The sequence below is a fragment of the Dendrobium catenatum genome, unplaced genomic scaffold, assembly GCF_001605985.2.
Source record: "Dendrobium catenatum unplaced genomic scaffold, ASM160598v2 fragScaff_scaffold_665, whole genome shotgun sequence".
NCBI lineage: Eukaryota > Viridiplantae > Streptophyta > Magnoliopsida > Asparagales > Orchidaceae > Dendrobium > Dendrobium catenatum.
The window spans coordinates 3,524,047-3,540,178 of record NW_021319127.1 but is presented as its reverse complement, the minus strand read 5'-3'; the positions used below and the strand labels follow the sequence as shown (position 1 = coordinate 3,540,178).

The following is a 16,132-nucleotide window of genomic DNA, read 5'->3' as shown; positions in this document are numbered from 1 at the left end:
CTTCCTAAGAACTTGGTCGCCTATATTAAGTGAAAGCACATATGAGCATGATCAATTGTAGAGATCTCAAAGAAATTTCATTTGCTAAACTAAACGACATCTCATATGTTTGATCTAACCCTTCATTTATATAGCTGAGTAATAATTCTTAATTTCTTGTTTTTATTGTCCCCTGCTATTCACCTGAAAGCCTGCCATCCTAGAAGCCTACAAGGAGCCTCTTCTTATTTGGGCCATCCACCCTAACAATTACTTTCCACGCTCTTAGAACCTAGTAATTATTACGTCCGGACAAAAAACCGGAAATCCGGACGTATACCGAGCAATATCGAGAGCTCAATACCGAGTTTCAGGTGACGTGGTGCGTGATTATTGGTCTCTGGACGCGTCAGGTGACCTGACGTAATAATTGCTCCTTAGAACCACTTTCTTTAGATTAGAGAAATTACAATATGCGTCTAAGCATACAATATGTGTGTAAAATGATATAGTAAAAACTTGTATATGCTAGATTGCTTTAAATCATTGAGTTTTTTTTTTTTTTTTTTCTTTCTAAAACAATTTTTTAGTACAAAAATTTTTATAATAAAAAATTATTCTAGAAAGCAACAAAAAAGCTGTCCCATAGACACTTTAATTGATATGAATTTAGTAAGTTATTCGAGCAGTAAAAAAAGCATATCTCAATTAATTCTAAATTATCAAATTTCATTTTACTATTTTTTTTTTCAAAAGGACCTCATTATAAGGGGTAACTTCTTATGTAAACTGGGAACTTCACAATTTACAAAACTAGCACATATTGCCAACACTAGCAACACAACAACCCAAATCTTGAAGAGCACAGTAAACCCCAACCTTTTATTTTCCAGTCATTAAATTATTGATAAATTTAATATTTTTTATTATGTGTTATTCCTATAAATAATTAATTTTGTGTGATGTTTATAATTTTTTTTTACAAAATACTGCAATTTTGAAAAAGCTAGGACAAATAGTCATATCAATGATAACCTTTCAACTTGTAGGCTTTGTTTGAGATAGATTTTTTTCTATTTCTTAAAACAGCTCTTTAGTACAAAAAATTTTTTGTATGAAAAAATTGTTTTAGAAAGTAATAAAAAAGCTATCCCAAAAAAATTTTAATGTAAAATGTGAAATGCACAAATTTTAGGACTTAAATTTAACGTAAGAAATTTTACAAAATTGACAAAAAATTAAACGATAAAACGCATCTCACGTGTAACAGATCAATTTTATCTACTTTCTTCTTTGATAAATTTTGAGTTCGTTTCAACTTAAGTAGTAAGCAGTAACCTGTACTCATTGTTTTCAGAATTTTAATGCTACAGGCATCGATAGAATTTTGCACAGGTAAACCATAGTGACACATATTAATTCCTTTTATTTGGCCTAAATTTCCGTCTCTTTATGTTGATTTTATCTAATTTAATATTTTAAGGACCTTGCTCTATGCCTTCCGAACATTACAGCTGTTGGAAAAATTCAGATTTCAATTCAAAATTCAGATTTCAATCTATGAACAATTTGATAGAAGTCAAATCCATATTCATTTTTTACATGATTTGCTATATAATTTGATGCATAAAAAAAAAAGTTTTTTTTCTGAATTATACATAGTAAACCATGCCTACTTTAAGCAACAAAGAGTGAGGCACACTTAACTGAAGATCAGGAGCTCTGCAATTCTTGCTAAGGAAAGCATAAACAATATCTATGGCCAATTTCTTTATCAAGGAAGATGAACTCCTTGCCTTAGCGTAAGAGTGTCCAGTAATGTATACCACACCAGATTCTTTAGCCTTAAATATCTCCATAGATTGCTCACTTCTAACAAAACCCTCTACCAGACCAAACTCTCCAGGTTTTACTAAACCTGCATTCTCTTCTGATTTCAGAACTTCTTCCATCTCCACAAATGAGATAATTTTAGACACAAGCCTGTTCTCAAAGTCATGGTTTTCTTGCCGCAAATCTTTGTATCCATATCTCACAATGCATCTGAACATTAGATGTTCCTTCGGCCCAATCCAGCCGACGAGAAATCTTTCACACTCAGGGATGAAGGGAACCTGAACTGATTTAATGCACACAAAGATTAGAACTTGATGAAAGGCTGGAAGACTCATCGCAAAATGTCCAAAAACAGCAGGAACACCGGTCACCAAGTCAGTATAAACCAGTCCAATGCCCGGCACCCGAACAAGTCCAAGGTTAGGACCTAAAGCTAATATCTTCTGAACTGAGACCTTATTCTGTAAATCAAATTCATGCTTAAGCAGTGTACCATAGTTCCAGATGTACATCACACACATAAAGATTATAGAAAGTGTAAGAGGTATCCAACCCCCTTCAGGGATCTTGATGAAGGAAGCTGAGATGTATATAAGCTCTATAGATCCAAAGAATATGAGAAAAATGATAGCTGAAATGATCTTCTGCTTCCAGACAATTATTATCACCAGAAACATCAACCAAGTTGTTACAAATATCACAATTGTGACAGCAAGCCCTGAAAAGAAAATAGGTATTTACATTACATTTTGTAAAGAAATTTTTATTAAAAAGATTATTAGGATGGATTTCAAAGCACTCTGATCTATTTTGAAATGAGTGCAATGTAAATTACACTAATTTTAAAGTAGATTCAAGAGCTTCAAGATCCATCCTGGATATCCTAACCCATTTTTTTCCTTTTATAACTCATTTTCTAGAATGAAAAGAAGAGGATACTGAGTAGTGAGATAGTATACCATATGCATGTCCAATCATATTTGTATTTCTAAGTCCAATTGTTACAGCCAAACAAAGGCACATTAGAATCCAATTGACCTCTGGGATGTATATTTGACCATATATGTGATTTGAAGTATGAATAATTTTCACTAGAGGGAAGCAATTCAATGCACAGCACTGGCTTATAATAGAAAAGGTTGCTGAAATCACAGCCTGACTTCCAACTACTGCAGCGCATGTTGCTATTATGAATACAGGCCAAAATACAGTTTCTGCATGAAAAATTGAGATTAAAGGATCTAGCTTAGTAATAGAAAAATGAAATATTAGGGGTAATTAATGAAAAAATAGAAAATAGTAGAAAAGTCCTGCCTGGTATAGCTTTATAGAAGCTTCTCTGTATATCATCGTGGTGCTTAGAAAGAAATGCAGCTTCACCCATGTAAGCAAGAACGAGGCAAGGATAGACCAGAAAGGAGAAAGCAATCTGCAATTTTATGTTTAGTGTGAGTATTTATGTGCAAACTAACTTTTTTTAAACAAAATAAGTACATAGGAGAGAACTCAGTAACCTTAATTGAAATTGGAGAGAAATGACCCAAATTGGCAAACATGGTCTCTGCACCTGAATTATCAATATAAAGTTTTAAAATAAAATTCTTCAGTTTCATACTTGAAAACGAATGCAACATAAATTAAAAAAAAAAATTGAAATGAAATGAAGCTTCATAACTTCCATCATTTGCTATGATGAACCTAGAAATTGAGGAAGGAACCAAATGAGTCCATGGGGCAGAGAGAAAAGGGTACCTGTAATGCATAGGACCACACCCCCCAAAGAAACCCAACCTTCTACCCCAGTACTGCTGAGAAATTTGTACATGTACACTGGTGAGATGGCATGGAAGATACTTGGATTCCATTTAAATATGTTATATATACCAATAACACTAATGCACAGAAGCCAAGCAATTACAATTGGAGCAAATATGAAACCAACTCGATGTGTTCCAAAGCGTTGAAGTGAGAAGAGTGCCACCAGGATCAAACATGATAGTGCCACTATATAATCTAAAAAAACAAAATCAATAATAAGAATGATTAACCGTGAAAATGGGCATTCTACTTGCCTGTGAAAAATTAAAGGACAAGAGTTTCAATAGAGGTGGATTCAAATTAACTTACTTTCATGAAGATGAGTTATTTTCACTCCGAGCCCAGAAACAGCAGAAAGAACTGGCCCATTCATGCAAAATAAAAATAAAATAATCAAATGAAATATATATATATTCAAATAATTAGCAAAAGTCATCTATATCTTCAAAGAATCGTTAAAAATTTAGTAGGAGCACATGCCTCCTCATACCGCCCTTAAAATCTTCATTTAATAATAGAAGTAATTTGGTTTCTTTTTGAGAAAAAAAAATAAAGTTTTCTCCAACTTTCTAATGTAGCACTCAAATAATGGCTTGAGGAATTGATCGAGATGATGAATTCCTCTATATCATTGAACAATTATTGCAAAAAATAAGGCATAAGAAGACAAGTTATTTTGAAGCACAGGGAACAACAAAATGAAATTATAAATGGAAGAGTAGTACAATGGTATATAGATGGCAATATATATGCTATCAAAGGCAAAAATCATCCAAATTAATTTTGGGCTATACTGTGAATACAACTACTTCTATTCTCAATCAACCTCCAGCAAAAATAGTTCAAGATGTAACACCATATAAAACTTTGCATGGGCAATAGCCGCAAGTAATATTTTAAAAGTTTTAGGATGTCTTGCTCATGCTTTTATTCCATTTCAATATAGAGAGAAGTTTGATGAAAAGGAGAAAAAATATATCATAATTAGATGTAATGAAGAATATAAAGCGTATTGTCTTTACAATCTAAAGAGGAATGACATTGTTGTTCCATGAGATGTTGTGTTTAATGAGCTGCAAATATGAAAATGAGAAGAAATCATTACTCAGTTAAAAATTGTTGCTCTCGTGAAGCCGAATTTCTCTCAAGAAGAAATTCAAATGCATCTCCAGTGGTCCCCTCCATCTCAGGCCTCATCCAAAGGCTTCCAAAGCCTGAGCTCGCCGGTTTCGAGCTCACGGACCTCTGAGGAAGTGTCCCCCGACACCTGGAAGCTATCCAACTATCCGTCAATGCCATCATAGCCGTCCGAGCTCATGAGAGGAATTCGAATAGGGCTCCCTCACCCAAACGTCTAGATTGGCTCCCAAGCATTCCAAAACTTTCCTCAAAGCTCCCCAAGTCTTCCTTTATTGTTCCCCAGCTTCCCAGCCCACTCCGCCTGCTAGTTCGAGCGAGCTCAGGTGAAACCTGTCTACGTCCCGCTCAAAGTCGTACCTCCGGCCACCCTCTAGTCCCAACGTATGAAGGAGAACTGCTCGCCTTCATCCCCTAAAGCTTCCTGATAGAAATACTCATTCGTTGGGGCTTTCTTCATTGTGAGAATCCTCTCCCGAGCTCATAGTTAGGTAGTGTCGGTAAAGTGTGCAGCAAACTATCAACCCACCGGAATCTGGCCATTGGATTGACGGTTTAAGTTGTCCCGATCCCTCCTGTGAAATTTCGAAGGAATTCGCCTGCAGAATCTCTTGGATCATGCCGAAAAACATCTATAGCTTCAGGTCCATGCGGGAGGTTTAAGACACAATCCTAGCCATTGATTCCAATAAACAGTTCGGATTATATCCCGCGGTTCCGGAGGCTATTTGATAGCAGTCGTTCGATCAACCATCTAACGGCTATAATCAATTCCACGTTTACACAGTCAACAGGCAATATTGCCTCACCAATCAGATTGTGCCGCGTGTAAAAGCGGTGGCTAACTGTGTAAATAGGGATAATTTCACAAGAAATTGAGGGAAACTTCAAAATTTCATATCTCCCAATTCACTTGGCCGATTTAGGTGCTCTTAAACTCATTAGAAAGATCTCAGGGAGATCTTCAAAAGTCCTATGGTCTTAGGCCTTGATTATATATGTGTTAGCCTCAATTTCCAGTTCAATGTTTATGGTATTTAAGCATTTGTGTGCTTATGTAATGTCATTATGGCTTGGGACTTTGGGAGATTGAATTTGGGCATGTATTTGACATGTTCAAATTTTATCTCCATTGTTTGAAACGTCTAAGGGCATCATTGGGTCAATTTGGAGTCAAGGGTCATGGTTTTACCCTTGATTTCAAATTGTCTTTGTAATCTATCCAATGAGATTTAGGATTTGAACTTTGGTGTATTAATTATGCTTAGTTTAAGGAGTTTAGAGTCACTAATTGCAACCCCATCCAAGCCTAGGATAGTCATATAGGAATTTTCTAGGGTGACCTAGAGGTTACCTTAGGTGGCTTGGTTAGCCACCTTAGAGATCTCCACTTAGGCCCAAATTCAGAGGGTTTGGACCTTGCGATCCAGCGATCTCATGGTCCAATATTTACTGAGTTTGGTGCCTATTTGGTCCACCAACTAAGAACCCCAAAATCCTCCTCTAGATTTAGCCTAAAACCTTAATTAATTCATTAAAAATTAATATCAAATCCAAAAATTTCATATAAGACCTCTAATTGGTCCTAATCAAACCCTTGATTAATGAAAAATAAAATCTCTATCAGATAACCCCTAATTTCACTTTAAATTAATTTTAAAGGAAAATCAACAATAAATTACAATAATTAATTAAAAATATTTAAAAATTCCAAAAATTACCCAAATGCTTGGGAAGATTCTTTTAGGTTATTTCTGACCTTTGGGGGTAATCCCAAGAGTTTTGGGATTGATTTGAATCAAAATTTAAAAATCTTCTTAATTAAGGTAATTTTAAAAAATCCAAAAATACCATAATTTTAAAAAATCACAAATAATTCCAAAAAAAATCAATTTAATCAAAATAAAAGGCCATTTAACTCTAATTAAAATATAGTATTTTCTAAAAATATAAAACTCCAAAATTAAGTCACGGTCAAAAAGTCAACTTTCCGGTCAACCGTAACTCAAATCTAGGTTCAAACATCAAAAATCATTAATTTTTATAGGAACTCCAAATTGAGTAAACTAACAGTCCAATCACTCATATTAAGGCCTAATATTTATTATAAATCTGAAATTTTTAAAACCATCGTAACTTTAAAAGTCAACTTTTAACCCCTTAATTTACACATTTAAATAATATCAATAATTTCAAAAAAAATCAATAATCTATTTAAAATTCCAAAAAATTCTAACTTGATTAATAAAATCATTTAACCAACATTCTAATACATAACAAATACTACAAAGATGAAGTTTTTAGGATGGACTGCTACGGGCTGCGAAGCTAAGTGTCCTAAGTTAGGATGGACTATTAATGTGAGCGTTTATTTATCATTTTTGTACTCTGTGAATAGATGTGATGGGTGATAGTTTACCTTTAGGTTATGACCAATCTGGTTGCTCACAAAACTTTCTGTAGGTGGCCACGCTTGTGTAGGGAAATAAAAAGAGGGCTAAAAATAATAATCATTGTAAATGTTATAGGTACTTTTGCTGCTTAGCCCCCAATTAATTGGAAATAAAAAGAGGGCATGACCAAGTTGCTAGATACGACTAATTCAAGGAGCTCGAAGAAGAGAAAGACGAAGAGTTGAAGGCAGAAGAGTGTCTCACTCAAAGTCTACTTGTGTCAGTCCTAGGATTAGAATCCGGGTTTGTGGTTAGTGGTGTTCGGCCACTTTTAATTTTTGCAATTCTGTATTGTAATAAATGGGGCATTTGCCTACGAACTTTAAGGAATTAATTTAATTGATTGATGTATTTGATTTGATTCGATTGCATATAGGATTGCTTGTTTTTTCTAGTTTTTTAGCATTTGTGTGTCGCCTTTTGTTTTAGCCTGAATACACTGAGGCTCGTGAGGGTACTCATAAAACCCTTCTACTTAAATTTAAATAAAATTTCTAGCTCACATAGAAACTTTAACTATCTGAGAAGTAAGCTCAGGATCGCCAGGAGTCGCCATAAATCATATCATTACTCGATCAACATGTATTGCATTAAAAACACATTTAAAAGTGTCTAAATTTTAATTGTAGTTCTCTTTAGCATTTTCACCATACATAAGTCAAGAGACCAATTAGGATAGGCTCTAGACGTCGATCCCAATTCTTAAAAATTTTAATTAACAACGTCCCCACCACTTTTTCATAAAGACCGGACTCATGAATTTTAAATCGACTAATTGGTTGGCTAGCTCCCCAATTCAGGCAGGGGTAAGTCCAGATTTTTCACTTGTATTAATTAGGTTCGAGTCACCATCATCCGGTGCTCAATTTAGATTTAGGATCTGGGGTAGATTTTGAATCATAAGACCCCAACCTCGAAAAATATAATCTTAAATTTCTAATAATACGATCAATTTGAATAAAAATATTTTCTCTAAATCCAAAATTTAAAGCCCAACACTTAACTTAGGTTGGGTCACTTTTGAATTGTTTAGAATCACAAAGTGTCTCCTACCTCTCCCCTGTTGATTCTGAAAATAACTGTCCACAATTTGATTCATTCCCAACTCAAGTTCTGATTCCACCTCCTTTGGTATTATTCCTAAAAATATTTCAAAAAAAATTCAGTAATAGAGAGTATTTGTAGGAGACTCCAGTTTACTACGATGTAATTAACTACAAGGGCTTGCGCTCGTAGAAGATTTAGAATTCACATCCACTTTTTTCAAAATTAATTTTTAAACGGGTCAATTAGTTGAACCCAAACTTGACCCATTTGAGAAATGGATTGACCCTAACCCAAAATGTTTGGTTCGGGTTCGGGTCAAATTTTCAGGTCGTGTCAAATATTGACACCTCTAAACATAAGTACCAACTTTCTTTCTCATTATTCATTATTCTTACTACCAATAAAGTTGGGGTGACAACAGTGAATGTACTAAACTTATGCAAATCAGTATACAAGTCCTAGACTTTGGTTCCAAATAGGAGAAGATGAGTTCACTAGACCAACAAAAACATCACAAGATATCATCCATATTTTCTTATAGAACAGTCTCAATGCTTCACACCTAAATCTTTATAAGGGTTTGTTTGGGTCATCTTTCTCACTACTTTGCTTTTTAGAGTACAACCATAGTTTTTGTTTGGCAATTACTTGTTACTTTCTCGCTACTTTTTAGAAATTTCTATGGCAGGAAGCTGCTTTCTGCAACCAAAGGGCAACAATTTTTTTTTTTTAAGAACATATTTAGCATAGTAGCTTTCAAAAAAACTATTTTTCCTACGACGACATCATAATTACCTTTATAAAATATTGTAATCATTCCAAATAAACCCTAAGTACACATTAGGAAATCAAGGCCAAATATGCAAGGTCGAGAATTAAGAGAAATGCTTTTATTTTTATTTCCCAAAGAAAAAAAATTATAGTGATAGAGAAGATATAGATTATTTTAACATAAATCTGACTAATCAAAGTAAAATTCATGCAAAACATTGATGTGAACAACCAATCACCTGAGATTGTGGGAGTGAGCACCCCATCGCCAATCGACATGCAAGTTCCAAGCAAAACAACAATTAGAAGCACATTTTTTAATCTCGGGTACCTACTGAAAAAATCATTAAGCATAACACTCTGCCAAGTGTCTGTAGATCCTTCAACATCATAAGTTGACAAATTCTCATCAATAGCTTGTTGGTTAGGCAAAATTGACAATCTGGCATGCCGACATAGCAAAGAGTATAGTGCAAATGTACCGCCTGATTATAAGAAAGTGAAGGATCAAACTCATCAATCCATATGAAAAAGCAAATATCAAGTAAAGTCGAGATTTACATAAAATTATTTTGCCAAGTTTTTAGATTTTTCTAAGTAAAAACATAAGTTGTTATTGTGAATCTATGTAGATGTAATGTGTATAATACATAACTCAGATTACCTTCACCATTATCATCAGCTGATAAGACAAAGTAAATGTATTTGAACAGTGGAATGAGAGTGAGAGTCCAAAATATGAAAGAAAAAACCCCAAAAACTTCCTCATCACTCTCGTGCAGGCTCAATTTCCCTGAGAAAGTAGTCTTATAAACATACAAAGGTGAAGTGCTAAGATCACCATACACCACACCCAGACTTTGGTAAGCAAGTATGAGTACATCCTTGTAAGAAGAATTCTTCGGATTCTGGTTCAAGACAGTGGAAATCAACGTCAAACCATCTTCTTTCTTTAATTTAAAAAAAAGTTGAAACAACTAAATCTCAGGTTTTGCAAATATCATCAAGATTACTATTTGCCATTACATCAAACAGTATTAAAAGAGGAAGATATTTCTTTCTGTAATTAAAAAAAAATTAAATGGACCATATCTCATTACCATATAACAGCAAATTTTTATGTATTTACATATCAAATACCTAATTTTTTATATTTACTTATATAACAACCTTATATTTAAATCACACCAAATATATTACCAACACTAACTTATCAAATATAAACTTTCATGCATATACATGATTTAACTACAATGGTATTATTTAACTAAATATAAAAATCAATATGTTAACTATGATAGATAAGAATTCTGTGATAATTTCCTACTAATAGCTCAAAGCAATAGTTTTTAACAGAGTAAAACCAGTGAAGCAATATGTTCTATAAAGTAAAGCATTCTTAGGAAATGAATTAAGGGGGAGAGTAACCAAGCAATAATTTTCTCTTTCTTTTTTTTTTTTTTGGTCAGAAACCATCATACACTACATCAAGATGAACACTTTTCACAATCCAATACAAAAAATTCCACAAAAATGTGGAAATATTTCGATGGGCATTTATGAGTACTCGGGGAAGATTTCGATTGGCACAATCAAAAGCCATTTTCATCAGCACAATAAAGAAAAAAGATTCGGAATAGTTCGCAATGGAAACTCGTCGATAGATTATAACAGAAAAAAAAAAGGAAAAGAAGCATACGGAGGGTTCTGGGCCTTCCTCCTGTGCAAATGCTGGTGATTTTGAAGAGCTCATGAGGAAGAGGGAAGCGGCTGAAGCAGTGATGGAGGGAGGAAGGTTAAGTTTTGATTTATAGTGCGGAAGAGTGGGAAAGAGTAAAGATTGGGTGGGAAGCAGTCAAGCAGTTAAGTGATGAGCGCAGAGAGTGTGGCCATAAAAGAGGTTCTGACACGCATTTTATGAGGACACGTTGAAAAGATCATACTCCTGATGGCTCAAAAAGATTTTTTTTTTTCCCTACACATCTATACATCTGGAATCTAATAGGATGATGCCATGTTGTGACCCGACGACCTGATGGACCAGCTCGATTTTTTTTGCATGTGCTCCATTTATAGCGCGGCCAGACAACCCGACCTGGGCCGAAGGTAAAAAGTCTTTTTTTTATTACGTTTTTACCACAAAAATTTAAAAAAGGCTGCTCTTTTTATTTTGTTTTGTACATTAGGGTTCATGAAAATTACTTAGAAGACCTCTGTGAAGAAAAGCGAGGAAGACGAATCGAAAATGAAAATCTCTTTGGATGACTTAGAATCGTTCGAGGAGATGAAACAAACTGAAGACGTAAATGAATAAATGCCGGAGTGGAGCACGGAACAAATGTCTGGGATTTTTACTGTAAGGTTTGAACTAGGGCTGCAAACAAACCGAGCCGAGATGAGTATATAAGTATTCATGTTTGTGTTCATTTAATATCAGCTTGTTCAAGTTTGGTTCATGTTTGTTCGAGCATTATTGTTTGTGTTCATTTAAATTATTAAGTGTTCATGTTCGGTTCATGTTCGTTCGTTTAGTATTTATCGAGCTTTAAACAAATAAATTTGAACGAGCATGTTCATTAACTTAACAAATGAGGTTTATCGAGATTTCTAACAAATGATTACATCGAGCATGTTCGCGAACATATTTAAAGATTTTTTTTAAACTATCAAACAAACATGTTCGTGAACATATCTATGAACAAACATATTTATAATTAAAGTAATTGTCTATATAACAAAGACAATGACTTATAAGCAAATCCCATCTTCACAGAATTTTCCTAAGAATATCATTAATAAAGGCAATGATTTATAAATAAATATCCATATACAGCTACAATTACTTAAACAACAAGTTAAGTAATATATGATACATGCAGCAATAACTGATCCAGTAACAACTAGTGGCCACAAAAGGATTGCAAGATCAGCAAAGGAAATGCAAACAACTTTCAGGAATGGCCCCTTGTATAATACATCATGAATATTAGTTGTCTTGTGAGGTGGAGGTACATCAACAAAGCTAAGCACTCTTTTTTTAAGTTTAATACTAATTATATCATTATATTATAAAAAATATAAAATATTTATATTATTTATAATTATTAATTATATTATCAAATATTAATTATTTTTATCGAGCTTATTCACGAGTTCAAAATCGAACACGAATCGAGCTTTTATCGAGCTTCTTATCAAGCTTAATGTCGAGCTTGTTCGCGAACTTCAAATGATGTTGTTCGCGAACATAATTAAAAGTTTTAGGATGTCTTGCTCATGCTTTTATTCCATTTCAATATAGAGAGAAGTTCGATGAAAAGGAGAAAAATATATCATAATTAGATGTAACGAAGAATATAAAGCGTATTGTCTTTACAATCTAAAGAGGAATGACATTGTTGTTCCATGAGATGTTGTGTTTAATGAGCTGCAAACATGAAAATGAGAAGAAATCATACTCAGTTGAAAATTGTTGCTCTCGTGAAGCCGAATTTCTCTCAAGAAGAAATTCAAATGCAACAGTATTAGAAATTCATGAGGAACATCAACATTACTAATGAATGGTTTTCTTGGCTTTTTGTCCCCAAAGTAGGCATGCTTTATAAAAGAAATATATGAGACTTATAATGCTGCATTGTTTACACGTGAGATTCAATTTTTTGAAGAAGCAAAAGGACAAAATTGGGCTAAAAGCAATGACTGAAGAAAAATTCTTAATTCAGAAGAATAAAATATGGGAGTTTGTCTAACTTCCTAAAGCAAAATAAAAATCAAAATCGAATGGATTTGCATAACAAAATACAAAGAAGATGGTTCTACTGGTAAGAATAAAGCTTGATTGGTTGCAAAAGACTACACTCAATAATCAAGTATGAACTTCAATAAAATATTTACACCTGTTGCTCATATGAACACTGAGACTTTTGATAGAAAACAGCCCAAACTAATGGAAAATATGAAATTCAGCAGTAAACAGCAGTTTTTTCAAAACAGTTGGAAAATCAAGGAGAAAACACTTGAAATTCAATAGTAGACAAAAAAGAAACAACACGATACAATGAATCTTTGATTCAAGTGAAGATTCAATTTTTCAAATTTCTAACCAAAGACTAGAGCCCAAAACCAACACCAAGATCCCAAATTTGAATTCAAATTCAAGATGAAAACTTAACCCTAGCAAGAAATAGATCATTTAAAGTAAAAGGAAAATTCATTAATCCCTAAATAACCCCTAATTTGAATTTTCCCTCCTAATCCAAGCCTTCATTATTGTGTGGGTCCCACTCATGTTGCCGCCCAAGCCAAGCTCCCCCCCTCATGTTGCCTCCCAATCAAATTTCAATCAACTTTCAAAACACATTCAATCAATCTCAATCATTCATTTGATTGTCATTGATTTGGATGATCCAAACTCAAACAATCAATCTCAAATTCCAATCCAAATCAAACATCCAAACCAAAATCATAGGATTAAGGACCCAGGTTCTGAAACCCTTTCTAGATAATTTTTCTATCACCTTGAAACCCAGTCAATTGACATCTGATTCAGGGTCTATCAATTCCATATTTATATGACATGTGTTTAGTGCCAACCCTTCAAATTTGAGCTCATTTGGAGGCCTCTAATACCAGAAATCAGATTGATTTTTAATGGCTATAAAACCTTCAGTTATTTACAACATGTGCTACTGAGTCTGCCACCTTGTGGAAATTGACTCTGGGACTTTCCCCAAGCTCATTGATCATGCCCATAGCCTCCACTAGGACATTTTTACCAGCAACCTACACTTTTCTGGACCCAATTTGACCCATGGTTGACCTAGGGTCAAAAAGACCAAAATGCACATCTACGGGAATTTTGATTTTTTCCCAAAATTCAATATTGTCTTCCCTCATCAACCTCCAAAACCTATCTCAATGGATCCTAAATATTCTTAGGAACACATTGAATCCAAACCCTCACTTTGGTTTGACTTGGTTGACCAAGCCAATCATAGCTGACCAAAGTGACCTTTAAGGGTCTAAACACTCATTTCAAACCAAATGACCTTCCCTAAACTTGGGACCACTCCCATTGATTTCAATGGACCCAACCCTTGACCTAGGTCAACTTGGTTAACCAAGTCAACCAAGTTAGACCAAACCTTCCATACACTTTAACCCATACAAACCCTTTGATCAAGACATCTCCAAACCCATTCATACCCATGGGGTGACCCATTGGGTCCTCAAGAGACCCCTCTCGAAGACCGAAGCCTTGTGCCCACTTCGGTTAGCCATTTGGCTTCACCCTAGTACCCAAGTAGAGGCCCCCCTTGAGCCAACTTCCACTCTAAACCAATAGTGGCATTGGGTTCCCCTTAACCCAATACACCTTCCCTAGTTGACCCAACCCTTGGGTCAACTTAGGTTAAGAATTAGGGTAATCCAAAGTGGCCAAAACCACCTTGGGTTGAGCCATTTCCCAACCTAAGCCTCACCTAACCCAATCAACACTTCCATTGGGTTCCCCTAGGCCCAAGGCGCCTACCCTAGTCAGCCCAACCCTTGGGTTGACTTGGGTCAACCTCTAGGCTAGTCCAAAAGGGTCAAAATCACCTTGATCTGAGCCATCTCCCGCCTTAGAGCAATTCAAACTCAATTTCCACCTGCATTGGGTACTCCTTGACCCAACTCATCTTCCCCATCAAGCTCACCATCTGGCTTGACTAGATTGCACCCAAATGGACCCAAACCTTACAGGTGTGGGTCAACCCGAGCAATCTAGGTGAATTGGGCTGCCTCCTTCCCAATTAAAGTCATGGTTGAGCTCGCCACATCCCCAGTGTCCTTTCTAGATCACCCTGACCCAGCCAGTGGCTATCGGCGACCGGGACAAGCGGATTGGAGCTCCGGTGGTCCCCTCCATCTCGGGCCTCATCCAAAGGCTTCCAAAGCCTGAGATCGCCGTCTTCGAGCTCACGGACCTCTGAGGAAGTGTCCCCCAACACCTAGAAGCCATCTAAATGTCCGTCAATGCCATCATGGCCGTCCAAGCTCGCGAGAGGCATTCGAACAGGGTTCCCTCACCCAAACGTCTGGATTGGCTCCCAAGCATTCCAAAACTTTCCCCAAAGCTCCCCAAGTCTTCCTTTATTGTTCCCCGACTTCCCAGCCCCCTCCGCCTGCTAGTTCGAGTGAGCTCCGGTGAAACCTGTCTACGTCCCGCTCAAATTCGTACCTCCGGCCATCCTCCAGTCCCGACGTATGAAGGAGAACTACTCGCCTTCATCCCCTGAAGCTTCCTAATAGAAAAACTCATTCATTGGGGCTTTCTACATGGTGAGAATCCTCTTCCGAGCTCATAGTTAGGTGGTGTCGGTAAAGTGTGCAGTAAAACATCAACCCACAGGAATCTGGCCATTGGATTGACGGTTTAAGTTATCTTGATCCTTCCTGTAAAATTTCGAAGGAATTCGCTGGCGGGATCTCTTGGATCATGCCGAAAAACATCTACAGCTTCAGGTTCGTGCGGGAGGTTTAAGACACAATCCTAGCCATTGATTCCAATAAACAGTTCGAATTATATCCTGCGGTTCTGAAGGCTATTTGATAACAGTCGTTCGATCAACCATCTAATTGTTGTAATCAATTCCACGTTTACACAGTCAGCAGGCAACATTGCCTCACCAATCAGATTGCGCCGCATGTAAAAGCGGTGGCTGACTGTGTAAATAGGGATTTAATTTCACAAGAAATTGTGGGAAACTTCAAAATTTCTTATCTCCCAATCCACTTGGCCGATTTAGGTGCTCTTAGGCTCATTGGAAAGATCTCAGGGAGATCTTCAAAAGTCATATGGTCTTAGGCCTTGATCATATATTTGTTAGCCTCAATTTCCAGTTGAATGTTTATGGTATTTATGCATTTGTGTGCTTATGTGATGTCATCATGGCTTGGGACTTTGGGAGATTGAATTTGGGCATGTATTTGACATGCTCAAATTTTATCTCCATTGTTTGAAACATCTATGGGCATGATTTGGTCAATTTGGAGTCAAGGGTCATGGTTTAACCCTTGATTTCAAATTGTCTTTGTGATCTATCCAATGA

At 35.7% G+C, this 16,132-nt stretch overlaps 1 protein-coding gene across 1 annotated transcript; it reads right to left on the bottom strand.

Moving 5' to 3' along the window:
* Positions 1–1,631: 1,631 nt before the first annotated feature.
* On the bottom strand, positions 1,632–15,042 carry LOC110105363 (potassium transporter 1). The gene is made up of 9 exons (XM_028695702.1): positions 14,884–15,042; positions 9,706–9,949; positions 9,281–9,526; positions 3,943–3,993; positions 3,568–3,828; positions 3,330–3,382; positions 3,130–3,244; positions 2,775–3,029; positions 1,632–2,533 (listed from the first exon to the last, which is right to left on the bottom strand). Exons 1-9 carry the CDS (start codon positions 15,040–15,042, stop codon positions 1,632–1,634), a joined length of 2,286 nt encoding a protein of 761 aa, XP_028551535.1.
* Between the last annotated feature and the right edge of the window lie 1,090 nt (positions 15,043–16,132).

What these genes read in the sequence shown, in the direction of transcription:
- LOC110105363 (XM_028695702.1), bottom strand. Translation starts at nt 15,042, where the DNA reads ATGGCTTCTAGGTGTTGGGGGACACTTCCTCAGAGGTCCGTGAGCTCG. An exon ending in AATAACTCATCTTCATGAAA is followed by an intron (nt 3,829 to 3,942) that starts GTAAGTTAATTT and finishes TTGTTTTTTTAG; the next exon opens with ATTATATAGTGGCACTATCA. An exon ending in TGTGGTCCTATGCATTACAG is followed by an intron (nt 3,383 to 3,567) that starts GTACCCTTTTCT and finishes TTGATAATTCAG; the next exon opens with GTGCAGAGACCATGTTTGCC.